The sequence below is a fragment of the Columba livia genome, chromosome 2 (assembly GCF_036013475.1).
Source record: "Columba livia isolate bColLiv1 breed racing homer chromosome 2, bColLiv1.pat.W.v2, whole genome shotgun sequence".
In the NCBI taxonomy this organism is placed as follows: Eukaryota; Metazoa; Chordata; class Aves; order Columbiformes; family Columbidae; genus Columba; species Columba livia.
The window spans coordinates 36,169,030-36,192,987 of record NC_088603.1 but is presented as its reverse complement, the minus strand read 5'-3'; the positions used below and the strand labels follow the sequence as shown (position 1 = coordinate 36,192,987).

The 23,958-nt window shown below is 39.1% G+C and overlaps 1 protein-coding gene across 5 annotated transcripts in view; it reads left to right on the top strand.

Moving 5' to 3' along the window:
- Positions 1 to 1,364: 1,364 nt before the first annotated feature.
- Positions 1,365 to 23,958, top strand: part of SKAP2 (src kinase associated phosphoprotein 2) — a 118,995-nt gene continuing 96,401 nt past the window's right edge. For 2 of the 5 annotated variants that reach the window (XR_010470091.1, XR_010470092.1), the window contains exons 1-3: positions 4,798 to 5,262; positions 12,455 to 12,560; positions 14,678 to 14,703. Coding sequence is in view for 3 of the 5 variants with exons in the window: in XM_065051384.1 (XP_064907456.1) it covers positions 5,076 to 5,262; positions 12,455 to 12,560; positions 14,678 to 14,703 (319 nt within the window). In the remaining 2 variants the exon portion in view is untranslated. Of the gene's footprint in view, positions 1,624 to 4,797; positions 5,263 to 12,454; positions 12,561 to 14,677; positions 14,704 to 23,958 lie in introns of those variants that run through there. The other 3 variants (XM_065051386.1, XM_065051384.1, XM_065051387.1) reach the window with 3 other exon arrangements.

The window sequence follows — 23,958 nt, the reverse complement described above, 5'->3', positions numbered from 1 at the left end:
GCTTGAGTTTCAGTCAAGATGGCCATAAAATCAGGTAATAAAGCTGCAATGCTTTGAAAACCCAGATGTATTTGAAATGAGTTGTTCCATGTAATTAAAAGAGATGTGAGAGGTCAGGAGAACAATATAATCTAACACCATATCTACATTGCAGACTTCAGCTGGCACAGCTACATCAAGCAAAAGTACAAAACTGTTTAATACCTGACTGATACAGCTGTACTGCCAGCTGTGCCACAAGTATTAATATAATTACACTGGTATAAAGGTGAAATTTAATAAATATAACTTATTTTCCTTGCTGTTTTTTTCTACACTGGTATGATACGCAGATGTGCTAACTTAACTGCAGCTCTAAAACAAACATTTTCTGTAGTAATAACATAGATACAGCCAAAAGTACCAAGGTCACAGAAGCACATGCTACGAGTTTACTTTGACTATTTCTACACTAAACATATTACATCACTGATGTGCTCAAAATACATACGACTAGGGATTTGCGGTAAAAATATATCAAAGCTGCTTCACAAGCAAAACTTGTACAAAGTCAGCCCTTTTGTCAGCCCAGCTGTGTGGCTTAAAGACAGCATTTCTTCCTACCTCTGCCCACACATGTGTGCTAACAGGCCAACAGACCTATTCCCACTGCTTTACTTTCCATTTCTTATTTCACTGCGTGCCTTGTGCGTGCACGTGGTTTCCTCCTCTCAAGTTCTCTGGCTGGATTCTGCCAGCTGCAACTGTTGGGGCATTTGCCACTGCCATGGAATGTGGGCAGGCTGCAGTCTGCCAACCCAAACCCTGGCAGCAGCAACGATGGCAGATCTACCATCCCTAACCCTGACAGCAGCAATGCTGGCAGGTCTGCCATCCCTAACCCAGCCACTGGTATTGGCAGCAGGCTGAGAGGGGGAACCAGCAGGGCCTTGCTGAATGCTGCGGCCAGCATTCTCTCCCAATCCCCTCAGCCAGGCAGCACTGTGCTCTAAATGAAACCTGGAGAGATACTTGGAACAAACTGAGTCCAAAATTCAACACCCCCCCCGCCCCCCCTCCGTAAGAGGAAACCGGGGCCGCCCTCAGCTTAGGAAGGGCGTGGCGCTTGGGCGGGACAATTAATAGACCAATCAGAGCGCAATTTCCGGGAGTTCTCATCCAATAGTCAACTTCTTGTGGGCTTCGGGGTGGGGGCGAGAAGATGACTAACGCTGAGCGCCATGCTCGATTCTGGCGATCCTGGCAAGAGGGACGGGCCTGCACGGTGCCCTCACGCAAAATGGCTGCTGGCAGCGGTCACATGGGAAGCAGTCCCTCGTGGCGGGGGCGTGTCTAGGGGGACACCCAGCCGCGAGTATAAACATCGGGAGGGTGATAAGCGCATGCGCAGGGCTGGACAGGGCGGGGAAGGTGGTGGAAAACGCCGCGAAGCCCCGCCCCGTTGCTTGTAGCCCCGCCTCCGTGTCTCGCCGCTGTGCCGTTGCGGCCGGGGGGCGGGGCTTTCGCTTCTTCTCCGGCGGGGCCAGGACGAGCTGTCGAGCCCCGCCCGCGGGGTGTCCCTGGCCGCCCTCAGCATGCACGGCGCGCCCGCCATCCCCGAGGAGGTCTGCAGCCTCCTGGCAGGTAAGGCCGGCCGCCGGCGGGCAGGGAGGGGACGGGGGAGGAAGGGCTTCCCGGGAGGCGGGCGGTGAACAGGGCGGAGGGGAGGTAAAGGGGGGCGGGCCGGCGCGGGGGTGTGACGGGTCGGGGCAGCCGGCGCGGCTGAGGCGTGCGGGGGACCAGCCCCTTGTGCCGCAGCCCCGGCAGGGCGCTCCGCAGCGGGCGCTGCACGCTCGCTTCCAGTTCACCGGCTCGGGGGCTCCATCGCCCCGTCAGTTTCTCTCCCCCGGTTAGTTCCTCCCCCGGTTAGTTCCTCCCCCGGCGGCGCGGTCCCGCGGTTCCCTTCTCCGAAATGAGGAAGGAGGGAGGTCCGGCTCCCGCTCCCGGTCGCCCGGTCCCCCGCTGCTCTCGCAGCCCCCCCGCCCGCCCCTAGGAAGGGATGAGAGGTGTCCGGGGCTTCTGCAGGGCGGCCGCGGACGCTGAAGTTCCGCCGCCGACACGCGTGTGTGCCGGGGACCGAACGCCGAGCGGGCGCGGCTGCTGACCGCTGAGCGAGCCGAAGTTGCTGCGCTTCGCGGTGTGTGCGGGGCCCGGCAGGTGCTGTCGGGAGTTAAACTCTGTCGTGCTGGTGTCACCAGCGCCGCTTCTCCCAGTTAATTAAAAAAAACAAAACAAACCCAAACCAATTCCCCTCTAAACATCTGCGGCTAATGTCATCGAAGCGAATTAAGATGTTTGGTGAATTGCTGGCATATTGTCCTGTCAGTCAAACACGTCCGACTGTGAGTATCCGTGCTCCTACGGATCTGTCAGAGCAGAGGAATGGGACGTTTTCTCACCATGAAAGGTTACCAGCAATAGTGTTTGTAGAAACTTCAAAATACCAGTGTAGTTTTTAATGTCTAAGACTTATATTACATTTTAAAATATTTTTTGTTGTTCGTGAAAATAAATTGTGTATTTCCAGTTTGCAATTTCTTTTATATTTATGGAAAAATTAATAAAGAGCTTTGCTATCATGAAACAGTTTTAATTTCGGTGGGAGTGTCTTTCTTTTGAGAACTTCTGTTTCTGCCACAGGAACTTGTGTAGCTCTGACTAAGCCATCCCAATTACTTCCATTTCAATTACTTATGCTTTTCAAAATCTTCCCTCTGAAATCGAGTACTCAGATTACGTGACTGCTAGAATCTAGTGTAGCTCATCGCCTTTGAAGGCTGTTCTTTTTTATTATTAACACTGTATTAATTGAAGAATGAATGCTTGAAACACGTTGCTTTTACCTAATTTTTAAAGTACTTCTGCCTAAGTGTTTTTCTGACTAGTGTTTGTAAGTCAGTTATTTGCAAATCATACTAGTGGTAGTAAAATCTGCACGAAAGGCCACCAGAAAGAAAGAAAGCTTCTGGTGATTTCTTATCATGGCATAGATTCTTAATAGTTTTAAAGAAAGCAAATATTAGCCTTAGTGAGCCTTTCCAAACCTTGGTATTTTCTTTGGTATTACTGTATTCTGGAGTTTGTGATCACATGAAGTGTGCGTGTGTTTGTTTCAGAGCTGTTTTCACTCAGCGAAGCTGACCTTGAAATTCTTCAATGTCTTAAGTGCTTTTAGGATTTTTATGAGGGAGTGTGATGCAGATGGGATCATTCTAGGTTGTAATATTTTTATATATATATATATATATATTTTTTTTTTTTTTTCATGGTGCCTCATTTACACAACTTGACCTTCTCACCATATTTACCTAGTCTCCCATGGAAAGAGTGATACAAAAGTTTGTATGTTGAAATGAAACTGAGAACACTTATTTTCCCTCGAGGGGGATGCTTACATGTTTTTTTCAGAGTCACTATGATCAACAGTCTTATGTTATATACAGGTATTTAGTATTTATATAGTGTGTACAGCTTCAGCTTTTCTGGAAGAAAATGAGGTGGTTTCTTTAGTGCTGTCTGTAGAACTGAAGAAGAGAATAGAATGATTTACCAATGATCTTTAAATCTTTGGTTTGTTATTATGGTACCATAAACACTACATAATATGTCTCTACAACTGTAATGGTAATATTTTCAACTTAATTTGCATTCACATGCAATTTTGTTTTGGGTCTCAATGCAAAATGAGCTTAACACTCATTAATTTTATGACAGCATAATTATGGAGTAAGCAGGAATTCAGCAGAGTGGAGATGGATGGGGTATTGAGGAACAACTAGTAGTTTGCAACTTTTAATTTTTGCTTGCAGAATCATGCAGGGGTAAACAAATCTAAGGGTAATTATGGTTATACAAAGTAAAAATTCAATAACCTACCTCCTTTAAAAAAAAATAAATATGGCATTACTTCCTACCGTATGTGTATGTTAAGTATGTTAACCTCTCCTTCCTTCATGCATGCAAGTCAGAAACTAGAATAATTCAGACTGTATGAGCAGTTCTTTCACTGATACGTTTAGGTTCTGGTAATTTTTAATTATGTAGTCTCCTGCTTCTTTTTGCTCAAACTATTCATGTAGTGAAGATGTATGGTAATGGAGGAAGGAAGTGAGCTCTGTAATATCTTCACTATTCATTAAGCAACTGTTACACAATACAAAGGCTGCAGTGAGTAGATAGTTATTAATTTCTGCATGCCCTTCTTTGAAGGTGCTTCTTAATGTATTACTTTAATGGCTCACAAGTATTGATCCAGCACCTCTTTGAGATGAGGGAATATTGTTTTCCCATCGGTAAAATTAGTGTAATAAACAAGATGTGATCTGGGGTTGCAAAAAATAATCAATGGTGGAGCAGAATTAGAATTCAAATCACCTGCCTCCATGCTGTGCTGCTTTCTCTAGAAAATAATGTGAGTTGGATGTCTATAGTCAGTGGCCATTACGGGTGCCGGGCACTTCTTCATACCAGGTTCTGTTGAGAACATGCCATTATTGTCTTGTGACAGCGCTCTTTTTTAGCCTGATATTCCCATAGCAGTGAGGCAGTGACAGATACAAAAATCTTGTAAATATTGTGCCCTTCCTCCTTTCTTTAGTCTTTTTGATTTTTGCCTCCTCTTTCCAACTTCTGCAACAAGTGTAGGAGCAATCATATGAATTTCCTTATCCCTGCTTAACCTTGATTGATCACTGGAGTACTGTCCACCCACTACAGTGAACAAGTAGGGGTCCTACTGGAAAACATACTAAGTGCTCCTGTAGTTAAACACAGTGATAACGGGAATAAACACACCAGGGGATTAATTCAAGTTGCACAGGAAACTTTCTGACTTGTGAGTGCTTTACTTTGAACCCAAACAATATTATATCTTTAACCCAAAAACAAATTCCGTCACACGTGCTGGCAGGGTCATTGTAGTTGCATGTCAGTGGCGCTGAAATGTTCCAGGCAGAAGCACAGCTTGAGCTCTGGGCTAACTGCATTAGTTGGAAACAGGAGGAAGCTGTTTCTGTACAGTTGAAGGGGAAAGGTCAATGTGGCTATGGGCTTATTGCAGGGGATTGTTGGGATTTCACAATCCCATCCTCACTTCTCTGACTTGTTCCAGTGGTGGGAGGGAAACACTGGAAACTGAAACAGAGTCCTCTGGTCATGAGTTGAACTTCTGGTCAGAAGGAGAAAGTAATTTTGTTGCTCTTATCTTCCTAATACACCTGGGAGGTATGTGGTAATGCATCCAACTCCTTCATTCTCCACCTGTGTCTCTGCACCTTTTAGATGATATTTGAGATTTTGGAATTTAGTGAAGGAAGAGCCCAGCCCCATTGTGTCTTTTCTTCTTTTCAAAATATAGCTTCTGTCATGCTTATATGTTCAGGATCTCTTTGTGGATGTTTGGCGAAGTGGGATGTTACTTGTATTTTATTTTTATTTTTTTTTGACTTTTTTTAATTTTCTTGCTGTCAAGTTATTATTGGTTATGTAGATTGTTGGAGATCTGCTCACTTTTATTTTTCCTTACTCTTTGGTGCACGCTCTTAAGTTTTGGCTTGTCCATAGTCGAGAGGGATTTCAGAGGCTGCTTGTTCCCCAAAGGCAAATTATTTCTCCTGTAACATAAATCAGGCTGGTTGCTTCAGTCATCTTGATTGGGGAAAAAAAAAATCTCGAGTTTTTTCAGTAATGGAGATTTAGTTTGAGGAGTTATGATTTGTTTTTAAAAGTTTTTCATGGTGTCATGATCATTAGATATATGTATCATTTATATATTTTCCCTATTATCTTTGTGGGTAAGGGTCCTGTTGGTTTTTCTTTAATTAATTTTCACACTTGGCAGTATTTCCAGTTTGAATCTTCTGTATTCATATTCTAAAAGTTAAAAAGGTTTCTGTTATGAACTAGAGAAAGAGTACAATTCTATTTTCATATGGAACCTTATATCCAGTCCTAATATCAGTTTTCCTTGGTCTCCTAAATAAAAATCCAAAACTAAACAGAAATGAATGTTCTTACCATAGCAGCCATTTCAGTCCCATTATTATTCAGTTTGTTTAAGTACTTATTCATATTGTCCAAATCACATTTTTTCGATGCAATTCCTCTAATCTTGTCTTCAAATTAATATTGTTTACCCACTTGTTTAGCTGTATTCTGGAAACAATATGCAGAATAAGTCAAGGCAAGAAAACCACAAGACAGTGGATCCAGTGCTTGAGTTTAATTTTGCTTACCTTTTATTTTTGGGCACTGCAGTAGTTATATTTATCCCTGGTGCCCAGAAAACTAAGTGTCCTGTTCTGACCTCCTTGTCAGCTGTCACTGGGCTTGTCCTTCCATTCCTGTCATAGGAAAAGCGACCTGGGTACAGTGTAGTTCTTCTTCATTGGCTGGTTCATTTTTAAAAGGATATTGTTTAAAACTTTACTCTGTTTTGAAGTATCATTTTGTTGTTTCCAAGGTTTTAACAAATGCTGGTTCTTCTTGAAGAATCCATCTTTATAAGATAAACTGGGGTGATTATTGTAGACATCTTCTAAGTAGACATATATTTACAACTTTGGTAATATATATGTATTTCAATAGTAGTGGAATAAGAATGAAACAGTGAGGTGAAAAAATGCGCAGAGGCATGCCTGGTAAGGAATAACCTCCAGTGATTTGAAACATAGTTCAATTGTCTCTGCCATAAATTTGAGAATAAGTGTCATATATGGGTGATAAAAATGGCATAGGCTATTTTTTATATACTCATTATTCACTTAGTTTGTCTTTTTCAATTAATGTGGAGTCTATCTTTCTCATCTGACTGCGTTTACGTTTCTTTCATAATCATATGTCAACAAACCACAATAGATGCAGCATAATGTGGCACACAGTGTAAATCTTTAGGTTAATCCTTAACATTTTTTATTATAGTTCATTTGGAATCACTTTGTAACTTGATCATGATTTGTACTGGTGTGGGTTTTTTTTTTAACTATATGCTTAATAAGTTACAGCTTGATCTTTTCTCACCTATTTAATGCAGAGGGAGGATGCTCAACTACTCAGCCAATGAGGTTAAAGATAGATGGTCCTTGATTATATTTTTTCTTCTTTAACTTCTTAAAAGAGATATCTTGTTTACTTTATTTATGAGTCTTAGAAAGCAGAAGTATACCCAAACTGCTAAATCGCTAATTTAACTGTTGAGCATCCATGTTCTTCATGATACTCCGCATGTGGCAACATGGCAAGGCAGCTTTGCTTTTGGGGATTTGAGGTACAGCAGTTTCTCAAGGCAGTCCTTTTCAGGACTTTGTGCCCAAAGGAATGCTCACCTACTTCCTAGGCTGGATCAATGTGATATTTTTACACATCTTGGAGTGTCAGTCACTTTTATTTTGCATCATGTGTTCTGTTTCTGTATATGCGTATTTTTTTAAAGGACAGTTTAGCAAACTGTGGAGAGAAACTTTAGAATATATGTGATAAGGAAGGGGGAGTGCAGAAGCAAAAACCTCAAATATGTCTCGATTCAAGAGGACAGGCAGTCACAGATATTGCTTGATAATTTGCCTTAAGACCTGTTCCCTATTAATGAATTGCACAAAAACTTTGAAATCAAGTTAATTAATTGCTTTTAATGCCAGCCCACGTAAAGATGAAAGATACATAGGAGTCTGTTTAACGTTGGTCACCTTTGGATGGTGTGTGCACACAAATGTGCCTAGCTTGCAGTTACCTTCCCAGATTCCCTGACTTGCCTTCCCAAATTCCCTGGCTTGCAGCCGGCTTCTGGCTCTCTCAGTCCTTGAGGTGAAGGAGAGAGATGAGAGAAGGCTGGTGGCTGGAGGAATTGTTCTGCTGACCTGCCGTTCCCTGCTGGTGTGACCGGCAGCTCTTCCAGCAGGTGACGCCGCGCAAGTGTCCCCTGCCATATGACAGATGCGTGCCCAGCCCCAAAGCAGGAGCCTGCATTCTCCTGGGGTCAGGGACAGGGAGCTGCGTGCGTGCCCTGCCACGTGAGTGGAAACACACCTGTCCCATTGCCGGGTTATAATTGTTCTCTGTCATTTGAATGGCATCAACTCATCAAGTGATGAAGAAGTGACTTTTTGATGATGTGTGATAGACAACATTTTGGTTACCTGCTGGAGGAGGGAGAAACGAAGACCCAGGGCACAGTCTGAGTGCTTCTGCGAGAGTCTGTTTGGCCCACCCTGAAACAAAAATGAGGTAGTTCTGTCCTAAGTATGTTTGTTTATGAAGTGTGACTGATATTCACAATATTAAGCCCTGTAAACAACAAAAGTGCTATGATTTGTTATGATTAGTACTCTTTAATGCAGCACTTGCTTTGGGCTAAAAATTTACAACATTCTTGAAAAAGCCCATCTGTGTAGTTTCAACATTTGTGAAAGAAAATAGCCCCAAAGACTTAAAACAATGAAAAACTTGCTGTGTTATCTGTTTATAATCATGGAAGCAGGGAGAACCACAAAATGTTGTAACAATGAAAAGCAAAATAAATCACAACATTTTTCCTTGTGAAAGGAATGTAGATGAAAATTAAATTAAAACGGCCTTTCGGCTTTTGACTGTTGCATGAAATGGCAACTAGGCTTTGAACGGTGTGAGCCGGTTGAAGTGGACAGAACTAGGCTCTGGTGCGACTTGCCTGTTCTGTCAGTTTGTGACCTGTATTGACAGAGCAATTTGGGAGTGGATTGTGTCAACCGGGTCTTTCAGTTTGACAGCTATTGTTCATTTCTGGAGGCAAATAATTTCACTGGGGTATGGTTCAGACAAAGTTAAAATCATAAGCTTTAAGAAACAGAGCAACAAATATGGGTATTCAGGCTGGGGCAGTCTGACATGCAAGCTTACAAAAAGCTAAGTGATGTTGAATATGTTTCCAAACTTTCGTTCTCTTTGAAATTTAAGCATTTTCGATGGCAGCAGCTGAGTCCCTGCAATGTGTGATACTAAATGGCTGCTTAGATTGTTAGAACAATTTGTGGAAATAGATTGTTTTGTTTGTTGTGTGTTAACTGGTTAGTAAAAGTGCTTTTAAATCTGTTCAAAGAGGTATTGTTTTTGGAGTTTATCTTTTAGTACATTTAAATTCCTCAATGGGCCAACTGCAGCTCAAGCATGAAAGAAACACCTCTACACTCCAGTGATTGTGACTAGTAGTTTACATCTTTCCTTTTCTGTATAGCATTAAACTAGCAAAGGAGAGAGCAAGTTTTGGATCATCCTGGAGAAGGAAGAGCAAGTAAGTGACTAGAATAGCAGTGAGAAATGGGTAAATTTTACTGCTTCTGTCTGAAGTTCACTGTATGAGACTCACATCTGTCATTCTGAAGTCCTGAGTTTTGTTCTCGTTCCAAGCTAAATCACTTTGTGGAATGTCACAGAAGTTGTGTGAATGTTCCTTTGTTTTCTAACAGCAGGGACTGCTCCTTCCATACTCTTCCACATGTGGAAGTACAGGTAGTGAAGAGATAATTATAACTTTCCTTGCTTCTTGTCCAGAGTAGCTTAGGATAAGTTAGTCAACTCATGTGCATCTGGCATATCCTGGATGGATTTACAACACTAGATCAGAAGATGGCTTGAGCAAGATAGATAGCATTCTGTGTAATTGTGAGTAGATAAGAAAATCTATGGTACAGTAATGTTTAATTTTCAAGTGTATTCCTTCTTGAAGATTATGTGTTCATCAGGTCTGTCTTAATATTTTGGGGTCATGATGAATTAAACGATGTGCTTTCTCTGGACATATGGAAGTAATAGTATTCCATGATGAGTACAGTGCATTCTGTTGGCGGCTACTTGAGCTCAGAGGACCTATTTTACAGTCTTGTGGGAGAGGGAACCCATCCCAGGAATGTCTTCTCTGTAACTGCTGTTGCTGTTTAGAAACAACAAATGCTTCAGGATCTTCTGCATGCTTGCTCTCTTTTTCTTTCACTCCTTCCCCTCCATCCTCCAATTCATGATCTGCTTATACTGAGAGCATCTACTTCTGCCCTGTCCCTCCATGGTTGAAAATTCTGCATTATTTCTGCTTCTGAAATCCAAGCTTTTCCTGAAAAGAACAAATTCTGTCAGCAATGTAGTTAGTCCTCACATTTTTGTATCTACAGTGTATTTTAAGCCAGAAGTGGTAATTCTTAATTATGACAATCAACTTGGTTTCTCTTCCCCACGTACTGTTTAATTGTGTTATCTCAACATTTGTATTTGAAAAAAGCTTTGACAGTCAGTCAAAACATGAGATGTCAGAGTTTTCAGCTGAGTTTTGAGTTTTTCAAAGAAGAAGCCAGCTGATTTTAAATGAAGACTTGAGAGACAAAGTTCTGTTATTAGAGTCCAAAGATTACTGTGTAAGCTTTGCTCCTTGTTTATAAACATGACTACTTCCTCTAAGTTTTTGCCTATTGCTGCCTAGTTAGAACATTGAAGCTGTGATCTGATTTTTGAAATAAAATTGTAAAAGTGTGAAGCAACAAATATTTAATCAGCCTGTCCCTCCTGGAGTGAAAGGGTGGTGTGTACTGGAAAATCCTGTTTTGTTTCATTGAGAGAAAAAAATGTTGAGGGTTTTCTTTTTTGCGCTCAGTAGAAAAAGTATCTTTTTTTTTGATGTGAGTTTTGTGGTTGGTCTATGTCTTTGGGTCCTCATTCACCCACCTGATTGGAAATTACAACCATTGAATTTTATGGAGATGTATACCTTTTCTGCAGGTTAGGACAAAATGTTTCCAGGGATGCTTGGTGTATGGTACAGAGGCTGTTGGAGGTGTGTCTGGAGGATTCATTAATACACATGTTAAGTGCCTTTCCTTCTGCCATTTTAAAGAATGAATGCCATAGAACTGAGTGTGGATCGGCTCCCTTCTGGGCTGCTTTGGAAAATGTAATTGGGAAGCTTCACTGTCTTATGGGGAGGGGGAACAAGATCATTCTTGAGAACTCTAAAATACTTTAAAAAATAAAGACTTTTGGCCATGGTTTGTGAAGACAGCAATTTAAACATCTAAATAATAATCCAGTAAATTATTTATAAATAGCAACATCTTTGTAATAGCTATGCTAGCATTCTCAAAGTGTAACTTTTGACTTAATTTGTTTTCTTGCAGCCTGTAATACAAACTGGGCTATGTTTCTGTTGAACTTCCATTTTATAAAGAAAAAAGCAGGTGATTAAGGTTTTCAGTTAGGAAATCTGCAGTGAATATTAATTTAATGTTGTTTTAAAATGTAAGTATTCGCATACAAACATTTGAGTACTCAGTTGGCTGTTTTGTATTTCTTTAAGAAAATGGAACATCTCATCTGATTTGAAAAGTTACAGGATTAAGATAGTGATATCCATATATATTTATGTCTACACAGGTTGAGCCAAAGTGTATATATGTGCGTGTGTATGAGGGGGCAGGCACCATGTGATTCCTGACGTATGTTTGCTTTCCCTGATTCGCTGAACAGTTATTACCCATACTGCTGAGAAATTTAAGTTAACAAGCAGGATTTTTTGGTCATATTTCTACTTTTTAGTTTTCAGGGTAATTATATGTTGATTGGTAACTGTAAGAAACTTTTACAGTTAGTTTTGGCAATTATTTTTGTTAACCAAGAAAACACACTGCTAGAAGAGTTACACTCCCCCAAATTCTCACTCATTGCATTGTTTTTGTCCTATGGAATGGATATTTACTATATTACAAACAACCATGGTAAATTTATGGTATGCTTTGATTCAACATGACCATATCAATGTATCTTCTGTGTAAGAGTTAAAAATACAGCGCAGGTTAGAGCCTTAGTTTGTGATTCTGCAGGTGCAGGTATGCTTAACTTCAGGTACACACTTGGGCTTGATCTCTTTGATATGCTTATTGTACCTGCCTAATTGTTTGCAGGATTGAGGCTCTGGTTATGAATTTTTAGTCAGCCAAGGAGTTCAGAGGCAACGTGAGAACGTTTGAAAATATTGTAATCAAAGTGACCTATATTAGTAACTGGGTAGGCGTTACTGCTGAAACAATGAATTACTCAACCATTTTTGTAACTTCAGCTTCTGAAATAACACGGCAGTAACACATGCATAAAGGCTAGTTCCATGATTTAGTGTAATCCCTTACTTTAGGTGATGGAAAGTAATTGTTATAGTACTGCAATTTCTTAGGACTTACATGGCATAATCAAGTGAGCAAGAATCAAATGTCACCATAGGATTTGCTGTGCTCAGCATAAGGAGATCAGAGAACAAATGTATCCCATTTAGAATCTGAAATGTTCGTTAACTGTGCTGTGCTTAGGCCTGATTTTTTTTTTTTTCCACAGTAGTATCAGGACAAACTCGTTACAGCAGCAGTTACCTGGTTTTGAGGTGTATTTTTTTTGTTTGTTTTTGATTCAGATGTTGACACATTTATTTCCCAAACGCTAAAAGGAGAAAATCTATCCAAGAAAGCAAAAGAAAAAAGAGAAGTTCTTCTTAAGAAGATAAAAGATGTTAAGGCAAGGTAGGTGAGCTTCCTGTCTTTAATATGTTATAAAGTCACTTACTGATAACTTAAGTTTTTATAATCTTTTAATAACCCAACCACTAACAATATTAACAATTAAAAATCTGAGTCCTGATTTTGTCAAATAATCTACATGGGTTCATACCTTTAAATCTTTCTTGAAGCTGTTAGAATTTAGTAATAAAGGAGAACATAAGGATTTGTCCCATTTGAATGGCTGCAATGTTCTGATCCCGTTACAAACTGGTTGAGTAGATCTTGCCTTCATGTCTGCTTGGGTAAAATTCATTAAAATATGAGAAATATAAAGCATTAAGAATATGAATGAGCTTTCTGTCGCCACACTCAGCTGGTGTAAAACAGATAATTCAGTGCTGACTTTGCTTTACTGTGTATTTTGTTGTTTAGCTTTGTCTGTATTAGGAAATTGAAACGTAACTTGAAACTATTTATAGATCGTAAGTTTGTTTCAGGAGTGTTGAAATAGTGAAGTACTATAACACCACCCCCCTCTGCTTGATCTGTTATTTTTTTTTTTTAAATACTGGGCATGATTTGAGACTCTGTTCCATTGGGTTTTTATTTCAGTCAAATAATTCAGCTGAAGAGATTTGGCTGTAGTTTTATTTGTGCTACAAAATTTTATTTGCAAAATATCTTTTCTTACAACTCTAGTCAAGTAGGATATAATTTAGTACTCGCTGTTGTCTTCCCATTGTTGTTTCCAAAGTCTTTCTCTACTGATCACTCCCTTTTGATATCTCCTCACCTTTGCTTTGATGGGATACTCCTCTCCTGCCTCTGTGGCAACTTGTTTACAATTTCAAAGACAGCACGATCATGTGGCGAAGGCACTATTTGTATCACACTAACTGCAGGAAGGCTGGAAATGTGTCTCAGAATTTTGTAATTAAAGATTACTGGCTGTAAATGCTTGGGGAACTACCTTTTAGATGGTTTTTTTTTTTTTTTCTTTTAAATTGAGCTAACTGGGACTGTACAGGCGACTTGCAAATATACCACTTTTTTCTTCAATCTTATGACTCAACTCTGTTTTTTTTGGATGATGAAATATCAAGGGAGGGAACATGCAGTTACAAGCACAGTTGACACTGGATTCTTTGCCGTTCACTTACGTGACCCTGTGATTTCGCATCTTAATTTCTAATTCCTTCCTTGTCTTCTGTAATATTCTTCACTGTTAACAGTCTTTTGCTTTTCATGCAGGCTACAAAATATATGCACCTTGTAGTCATCTTCGATTTTCACATCCCACATGTTGGGTTGTGTCTAACTCTTGCTGCTACATGCTACACAGGATTTCTTAGATCTGACCCTTTATCTCTGTTTGCATTTCTCATTTTCTTATCCCTGGACCCTTCTTTTCTCTCCTGCTTGTTACTTGTGAGCATCTCCTCACTCATTAGCCTGTTACATGCACTACTGCTTATTGTTGGTAAAGCTGGTCATGGCATCCGCGTGTTATTTGCCATCTCTTTCTGGTGAGATCCGCTTCTTTTCAGAGCAACTCAGTCCATGCATGCTTCTTGAAATGCCATTTTACATAACTCTGTCCTGATTATTTATCTTTATACATAAAACCGTATCATTACTATTTTTGTTTCTGAAATACCTTCAAGATTCAGCTCTGAAGAAACAGGATTTTTTCCCTCTGGGACGATAGAAATTTTATTTTGAGGCAGCAAATATATTGAGATCTTCTTATTTGAAAATTATTTTTTTAATTAGGCATGCATTAACTTTTTAGTTTCTGGTTAATTATGAATATTAATTATTAATTTGGACTTTATAAATAACTGCAACTAAAACCTCTGTTCGTGGATTTTTTTCCTGCTGACCTACTGTGTTATATTTAAAGTATGCTTAGTGGCACTTACTTGTGCACAGAACTTTTTGAAATATGTGACCATTTCGAATTTTTACTAAACTTAAAGATGCTTTTTGTGTGTTTATACCTTAAGAGACGTCTTAGTAGATGTATATTCCTAGAAAAGGCTGCTTCATCCGAATTTGGTTTTGTTCAAGCCTTTTTTTGAGGTGACTGGCGATTCTCTCAACCTTGTGCCTGATGTTGTTTCTTCTTCTTTCTGCAGTTATCCTCAAGAATTCCCGGATAAAGGTAAATTCCCCTCCTCCCCGCGCTGGTTTTGCCCTGGGGCGGCTTCGCGTCGCGGGGCCCGGGCCGAGGGTGCGAGCGCCCCCTGCTGGGGACAGCGGGGAACCGCTGCCCGGGCGCAAACTTCTCGCTGAACCGTCGCTTCCGAGCTTGGGTCCCGTTTCCTTCATTAAACACCTCGGAGAACGTTTATCGATGAAGAGACCAGTTTATAATTTGATATAAATTGAGCTAGTACTGTCTGTCTTAATTAGCAATAGTATAGCGTTGTGAAAGACCATGTGATGGAGTTCTGTTTTTTGTGTATGTGATTTTATTTTTATTTTAATTTTTCTCCAGATGAAGTATATGCAAAGCAGCCTCCTTAGGAGATAAAATTTGAACAGGGATAACTTATTTCAGCCCCTTTTTCTTCATGTTGCAAAAGTCTTCAATTCCATAGTGATGTTTCTTTAACCTTTCAATATGATCATCCAGTGACAGTATGATATTGGCGTTTGAATGAATGTTTTTATTGTGCTCAGAGGAGCACAAACAGAGGAGCTCAGACCTTCAGTTGGGAAGGAGACAATTTAGTGTGCAAGTAATGAAAACTGAAGTGTGGGTTATCTATTGTCTAGTGGAGTTAAAACAAAGCTGCAGAGCTCAGTTTAGAAAAGACTGAGGAGTTTGTTGCTACAGTGTTCTGTTCTGTAACTGAACCTGGAAGGGCTCTTATTTCCATGATGCTAATTCTTGAGGTCATGACCTATAGCCTGTGGATGCTGGTATGAGGGTCACAGTGTGAGGTCAAAAAAGCCTATGCAAAGCTTCACTTTTTGCAGTGGTTGAAGAGCTGTCTGTTTCTGGACAAGGAGGTTCAAATGTGTAGGCTACAGCATGCCTCATGATAAAGTGAAAATATGCAAGTTATATTAGGCAAGTAATGTTATAACAAGCCACAACAAGTTCATATATTTCTTATCCCTGTTTAAGTCAAGTTATATAGGCATAACAGTTCATCTGAAAGAGAAGATACAAGTTGGAAGTTCCCAAAGGTTGCTGAGGTTTTATAAACTCAAACTATGCCATTCTTTAAAAATGATATTAAAATAATTTTGTATTTTTTTATGTTGCACCTCAGTACTCTTACTGAAGTCAAAATGTAGTTTCCTTCCTCTTCTCACTGTCCAACAGAATTAAGGGTGGAAAAGACAAATGTTATTTTATTAAGAAACTAGCTAACATGAAATCAGGTGGGGTGGCTGTTTCATTGCAAATGCATCTGACTTTCTGGAGAGCATATTTTTGAAGAGCTAATAACTTTCTGGAGCTATGACTCTCTAATAAATTGACAGTTGTCTACAAAGAAAAGAGTTTTCATTTACTGGTGTGCTTTTTTTTTCTGAAGGTCAAGAAAATTCTATTTGCTTTCTTCATTGGCAATTTGATTCAGACTTTCTTTTCAGATTCAACAAATTATTACTAAAGATGACATTTTATTATTTCCAGTAAAACGGATTTTTTAATTTATATAGTCTGTAGAACTATGCACAGGTGGTAGAGCTTGCAAATGCAGACACTTTAGTTTCCTTTCAGTATTTGTAAATAAAATGAAAAGGCTCTAAAGTTATACCATTGTTTTCTGCAAACAAGGATAAATTTCTCCAAATTCATGTGCATTTACATGCATGAATATGAAAAATTCATGAGAAATGGGAGCCTGTACTTATCTGCAAATATTTGAGGGAATGTGGTTCAGTGGTATGGGTTGTTAGTATAATTTCCAGAGCTCAAAAAGTGGGTGCTGAGCTTTATTTGGTTGTGTCATTCTTACTTTAAGCCTGTACAAATTTGGTGTGACTTGTGTAGGTGTAGAACAAAGGGCCCACATGGAGGTGAGCAGTCAGATTCTTGGCCAGATACTAGTGTAACAAAACAGCAGCAGCAGCTGAGTAAGGTCAGCTTTTGTGCCCATTCATACCTCTGTGCACACCTAGACATTTGAAAAATTGACAAAAGATTAAAAACGGAGGTGGCAGTGATCATCAAACATTTTCCTGTTCCCTCCCCCACCCCCCCAAAGGAGAAATCCCAAAATATAAGGTGAAAAAGGATAATATCTTTTAGGAAAAAAGGAGAGGTAGAAGTAGATATGTGGAAACTGCACTGAAACAAACTAGGAAGAATAAGAACTACTGTATGCACTTAAACTTCACGTTTCCTCTTCATTGTCTGGTGGTAGCAGTCACTCAATTTTTTTTTTTTTTTTTTAAGGCAAATAAAATAATCTTTGTAGCTGAAAGGAAAGGTGAAGAGTGATTCGCACTATGTTCCATATTATCATGGTATAGAAATCATGATACTGCATTAATTATCATACTATATCAGCTGTTTTGAAGAAACTTGTGAGCTGTGACCTGTCCTCCTTTCAGGGACATCCAGAAGAATCTTCTGGAGGCTGGAAGAAGTGGGCTAATGCTTTCAAAATTCACATATTTCCTGTATAATGTGATGAAACTTGACTCTGGTCTCGCAATCAGCCACTTCTTCAGCTTGCAAGTTTTTCCACAAGGATGGTTTGTGGGCACCAGCTTGTTGCTCCACTCACTTTCATCACTGTGTGTTCTTGAAGTTCCCCTGGCTGTTCATGTAGTGACTAATGAGTTTGACCAAGCTGTTGTATGTGGGCTCTTGTTGTATAGGCTTTGGTCTCTAGTGTACAGAATCTTACCTTCCATGAAGATAAGGCAAGGAGGTTTAAAAGAAGAATTAAAAAAAAAAATGAAGAGCATGTGCACAAGTAGAACTAGGATCCTTAAAACCAAAATCATCCATATCTCTTAACTTTCAGAAAGTGCATACATACTGCTTTGCAAACAGATTGATAAAGTTGAGGACTTTCTTGCATCCTCTTAAAGATACATTTTCTTCTGTTATCTTTCAGGTCAGTAAATATGCTGGCAAAAGTGTCTTTTGTGTCTACACACTGAGAAAGTGAAGCTTTTTAGGGGAAGGGAGTGCATGTGAAAACTCAAGACACAAAATTCATTCTACAGGAAAATATTTAATTCTCGTGTGTGATGTGTTATCTGGTTTTAAACTGACTTTTACAGTTGGGTGTTATGTTGATTTACGGACAAAGAAAATGCATGTTGTTCTTATCACAAAAAGACCTACAATTATATTGATGTCCAAACCACTGATCTTTCCACAAATTTTATTTTTATTTATCAAGTTAGATTATTAAACTTTAATTATTTTTATTCGTTACTAAATTAAGAGACGCAGTAGAAATGTCTTTTTCTTGTAGACACTGCTGCTTTTTGCCTTTCTTTTTAAATTTGCTTTTGAAATATTTGACTCTTCAGCTGAGCAGTTCAAGCAAAACCAAAAAGCCATATTCACACTCAAGGTGACCTGTTGTAGGTCTTAGAATTGGGAAGGAACTTGAAAATGAGGATAATTTTCATACAAATTGGATTCATTTTTTATCAGACTAGTATTCTACTAAGGATATAAAAGTCTGGACTTTGTCAAAGATTCTGAGTTAATACAGTTTTTGGCATTTCTCTGTTTTGAGATTAATTGAATCAATACCATGGCTGCCAAAATGTTTAGTTAAAAGAACCTTGTTTTCAATTTATACTAAAAATAGTGCTAAAGTTGGCAGAAACACTTTAAGCCCTAGAAACTGTATTTGTGTTTGAAGCCCACTTGCCATCTGTTCTTTGCATTTGTTTTAGTAAAATATATATTTTTAATCACTTTCCGCAAAAGATGTTGGCTCAGTGTTGAAAGTGAGACACCAAAAGTACTCGCCAAATCGAATCATAATATGGGAATTTGCAGAACAAGTTCTCCATAAAGCACTCAGTGCACCTTCTATCTGATCTGCAGCACACGACTTTGGCACTATTTATGCAGAGAAGTGTGATTTGACATTTGCTGAACTACCACTTTTTGGTCTGATAAAAACCGATGAAGGTCCACTTTTGCTTTCTTTTCACTGTAGTATGATAGAAGATAAACCTGTGCCTGTGGAGCATCGGTGCTCTTTGTGTAACTATTGAGAGCACCTGTAGGAAACCTTTCAATTACTCAGATGCTGCTTTGGCTCTTGGCAGAGCAGTGAGTGTCTGGAGCCTGAGACATCTGCTTCCTGGAAATGGTCAAGCTGACAAAGTGGCACTGTATGCAAAGTGTTCTCTGATTTTTTTTTTTTTCTCTTTTTTTGTGGAGGTGATACTTGTTTTTTGTCTCTGTGCACTCTGTTTTTTCAGGAAATGGCAGCAGGTAGGAGTCTTCTTGGACTTCAGAAGGGGAGGCAGTAGTTTATGGTCATCAGAGGATATGAGTTCTATATTTTAAGTCACTTGCGGTTTCAGTCAGAAGCATAGATACATCGTTAGTATTTAACCATAAATGGGAAAGACGCGGCTTAGTTGCTGCACAGTCCTTTGAGGCTCATCATGACGTATTTCTGGAGAGACCATCAGATGCATTAGAAGTGTGCCAAATATCCCTCTGTCTTGGAAGTCTGGAGGGTTTCATTGCAGGCAAGTCACTGTGTTGTCCCTTTCAGCTACAGACAGCTGTTATCTGTGCAGTGTCTGTGCCAAGTACAATTTAAAGCAGCACAAGATTCAGCCACCAGTGCAGCACAAAATGGTCTTACCCTGATGTGCATCATCAGGATGGGAGGCCTCTCAGCAAGGAAAGTTGTGTTGCTTTTCTTGCTTGAAGCATATTTGCTTACAAAATTAATGCTGCTTTAGTATTGTTTTAACAAATAGCTGCTAAAGAATTCCTACTTGACCTTTACAAAACAAGCCATTAAAAACCATCATGTTAATAAGAGACTCTAGAAGACTCTTCAGGAAGGAGTGTGTCAGAGCAGATTGCATGGCAAAGTGTACAGTGCGACAGTGGCTGTCAGAAGAATCCAGTCTTGCAGGAAGGCTGGTGGATTGGGTCAGTAGCATCTTAAAAAATCAGGTGCATCTACCAAGACACTAAAGTATACCTGTGCCAGCTTGAAAGCAACTTTGTCTAGTTATTTTTGTGAAAACCTGTGTAGTGAGGACCTTGCATTTATGTGCTTGGTGGCTTCATCCTGTTCCTTGTTTGGTGGGTTCTTACTGGAGCAGAGGTTGGACAGGAGGAAGCAATTTCAACCTGCTGTCTCTTGGGACCTCCCAAAATGGCAAGAAGCAGCATGTAATGACTTGCATGTCTTTTTATTTTTGTGGCTTAATTTGCTTATACTCAAAAAATGTTAATGCATCACTCTGTCTATATGGTTTTTTAGAAATAAAATGAAAGTGTTTAGTGATCTGGGGACTCTGAGCAAGCAAGTTTCTTTTGGAGGCATTGGCTGAAACATCTTGCTTGCACTTTCTTAGATTTAGTGGCTGAGGCAATATCATTAATGCTTAGGAGTTCATTACTATAATCTCACACTATTGCAGAAGAAATTGAATTCCTGGGGAAAAAAAAAAGTGGATTTTTTTTTTTTTTTTTTTTAGCTGTATTCATATGAAGTGATGTGGCCCTATTTGTTATATTTATCTTGTACCAACTAAATCTGTTGGAAATCTTCAGAGTAGGGAGGGGGCAGGGACTGAAGTGCAGCCCTTGTTACAATGAAAAGAGTTTGTTTTATGCTCAGTTCCTAATGTGGTACACTTGCCCTTTGGTATGCATTATTTCCTAAATCAATAAATAAGCTGTAATGGAAAAGGTAGCATTTAATAAGGAAAGACAGTGTATAGGATTTTTTTTACAGATAACATAAAATATTGATTCGACTCTCAAACCTGTAAAAGGTTGGTTTAAATTGCTGAAACTGGAGAATAGGATCAGTTCATATACATATTTTTGTTATTGTTGTAGCTGTTAGCGATCTACTGTTAATTAAACTTTTCTTTTTTTTTTTTTTCAACTTCCAGATAAATCATATGGTATTCTGGGGAAACAAGAGGCTATATTAATGAGCACCAACTCCTTAATTATCCTTGTGACTACATAACAGGGACACATTCATGTCATTTTTTTGTGCAATAACTTTTGCAAAGAAGTATTTTTAAACTGATCATTAATTTTATGACCACAGAAATGAGATGCAAAATTTATGCTGTTGTCATTGGCACAGGTTCAAGGCGCTACTGACATTATGTGTGATTGTAATGGAATGGTTGCCAACTAATGAGTCTATAGACATTTCGTTTGGGCATGCTTTGCTTTTAGATGTCTGATTAGGCAGTAATGCTTTCAATTATGCCTGCAAATTGTATTGGATACATTTACCTGATGCCCATTGTTGCTTTGTAGCTCAGTTTTCTATTACATAAATGCAAGCTGAATGCTTTTCTTTAATTTATTGACGCTTTTCGGGTGTATTTTTAGGTACTTGGCACCTGAAGAGAGGAGCAGTGGCTTGTGCTGCTCAACACTGACTCCTCTGACTGCTCAAAGAGTAACACATGCAGTTTCAGATGCAATTCTATCTGGTCTTCCTCAATAGGTGGAGTATAAACCACGGTGCAGCACCTTGGTGGGGGAGCATGTGAAGTGGAGGAAGGGCAGAGATTACTCTGAGTGGGAATGCAGGAGACCCCACAGGAGCAATAGGAAGCCTCTCTATAACTGTCAGGAGCGATATCCTTATGTATTAATAGCGTACACTCCTAAGATGTCTTTTAACCTTGCCAGAATTAGGAGGCAAAAACCCAAGGCTGATACTAGCTTGTAGTCATGTTTTTCCATGAGCACACAAAAAAGTTGTGAAATGTTGCCTGTTAAAGCTGCAGAGCACATTGAGTCAGCTCTCCTATCAAAGTGCCTGCAGTTCTGTACAAATTAGATGATTTAAGGATTGCATTTCAATGTATAATGTAAATTTACAAATACATGTATTTATTCTAAAATAAAAAATATAATATTTTTGGTTTAATCCAGTCCTGCAGGGCTATAGGTGGCTTGTACCTTTATTCAGTGTGTCCACGTTTTTCATGTGAAGAAGTGTGGGTACCTAAATTCAGTATGGTATGACATGGGTTCTACATATTTGTTCTGATTGTCTTTCTTGGTAAAGGTTTTTTCCTGTGGAAGTCTTCAAGCCTTTATTTAGGATTTAACATCTAGAGAATGCTTTGAGGACTATAAACTCTCTGGAAGCACTGAGCGTGTAATTTCTTTCTTCATGATACCTTAATTATTATTTTTTAAAGACTATTTTGAACTTGGATATCTTAGAACAGATACTTATTATAAATCTACATTTGGTGTGCTTGTGGTTTGTGTAATTTCAAATACAGTATATACCTAGGATATGATATTCTCTAAATATGTATGTATTAAAAAACCCCTTGTTTCTAGATCATCTGGCTTTTACAAGAGTGCAAAGCACAAAGGTTTACTGAATTTGAAATCCTTAGCATAATTAGAAAATGGTGATACCATGACTTAATGGAAGAGCAGGCTAACAGCTATGCAAACTTACGTAAGAAATCACAACTTCTCTGAAAGAGATTCTGTATAGCTAAGAGGGGCAGAGTTCTCCAGAGATGTTCTTTCTACATCTGTACTCATCTGTTGTACTCATCTGTCTACCATCCACAAGAGCTACTCATTTAAATATGCTTTGGTTTACTCTTCAGCCCATGAGTTCTGTGTGCTGGAGTGTGGTGTTTGTGGAAATGTTTGCCCCTAGAAATACAGCCTAATACTTTAAATTTATGCTGGCACCTTCATGAAGGTTAAATGGTAGTACATTTATGCATAGCTGATAAGAGGACATTTTGGACTGACAACCAGGGCATTGGAAGTGGAGGTTTATAGATACATATGTTCTGAACATTCTACTAGTAGTAAAAAGTTTAGGACAGGAGAAGAGTGGAACAACTTGTGATATTCACAACCTATACAGTATCAAGTCTGCTCTTTTTACATGGAGTCCATCATCTAATAAAGATATATATAGAGAGACAGGCAACTGGTCTCAGGCATGTAAGTGTGAAAGATGATCAGGCTGGTTGTAAATATGGCATAATATTTTCTGTTCATGAGCTATCTGCTCTCTGGTTCTCTGTTTGGAAGAAGGGATGAATCCTGGAGAGGGATAATTTACTTTTGATTGGTTTGACAGGTGTGATGAAATGCAAATATTTTGATCAGATTAACACGATGGCTGGAGTGCTACTGGAAGATGGCAGTGTCAAAAATAGATTGGAGTCAGGTTCAGATTCAAAGCAGTTGTTATATGGCATGAGAGCTTGAAAGGAAGCCTTCCCAAAAAAAGCATACTAAATTAATGAAGGGTGAACCAGTTTGGTATTCAACAATCTTCGGAGGTAAAAGAACTCCAACAAAGCTAAATCAGGCTTTGTTTTCTTATCTGCACAGAAAACTTCCTGTTTGCTTACAACTATGAAGCTTTTTGGGTATGGACTCTGAATTTTTCATGTTTTTTCCATTATTAAATGGGAAGCAAAGGCGTAAAAATCTCAGCCATAAATAAATGGTCCTACTGATGAATGTTATTCATATGTCTGTGGAGAAGAATATTTTTGCTATGCATGGGGGTTCTTTTGGATTCTGGGAAATTAGTTATCTGATACAGTGGTCCAAGAGGGAACACATGAATAGAGAAGAATGTCTGGAGGTCTCTGGAAAGCTCTCTGCATATGAGTATACCAAAAGGCAGTGCTTGAGCCATTTAGCTTTATGAGCTTTTTAAGAAAATTGAGGATCATTTGATCTATTGGAGCATTAGCTTTATAATTTTGGTTTGATGATTTTAATAATATTTAATTATTTGGATTTCCTACTTCACCAAGACTTGATTTTTTTTTTTTTTTTTTTTTTTAAAGGAACAATGTAGTTTGTTATTTTCCCACCTCTTCTTTGCCTAGATGGTATTTAAAAAAAATCTGAGAAAATATACTGAGTTTTGGGAGGGGGAACTTGAATTTTGTCTAGTTAAATGAAAGCTTCGACTAACTGATTTTACTTTACCTTTTCCAGACCTTCACAGTTAATGCACTCTGATCAGCGTAGTGCATAGGTTAGCTAATAATGTAGATTTTGTGTATGTTGTAGTAGAGCTCCCAGTTGCAGAAGAAATTCATCAACTGAATGCTGCATTAAGCCACAGGTGCAGACCGGCTGCTGTCAGAAGGCAATTCCATTTTTAGAAAAACTTGGGAGGAATACATGTACAACATTTGCAAAGTAGCACCTAATTATGGTGAAGAAAAAGTGGGCAGAGGGCAGCAG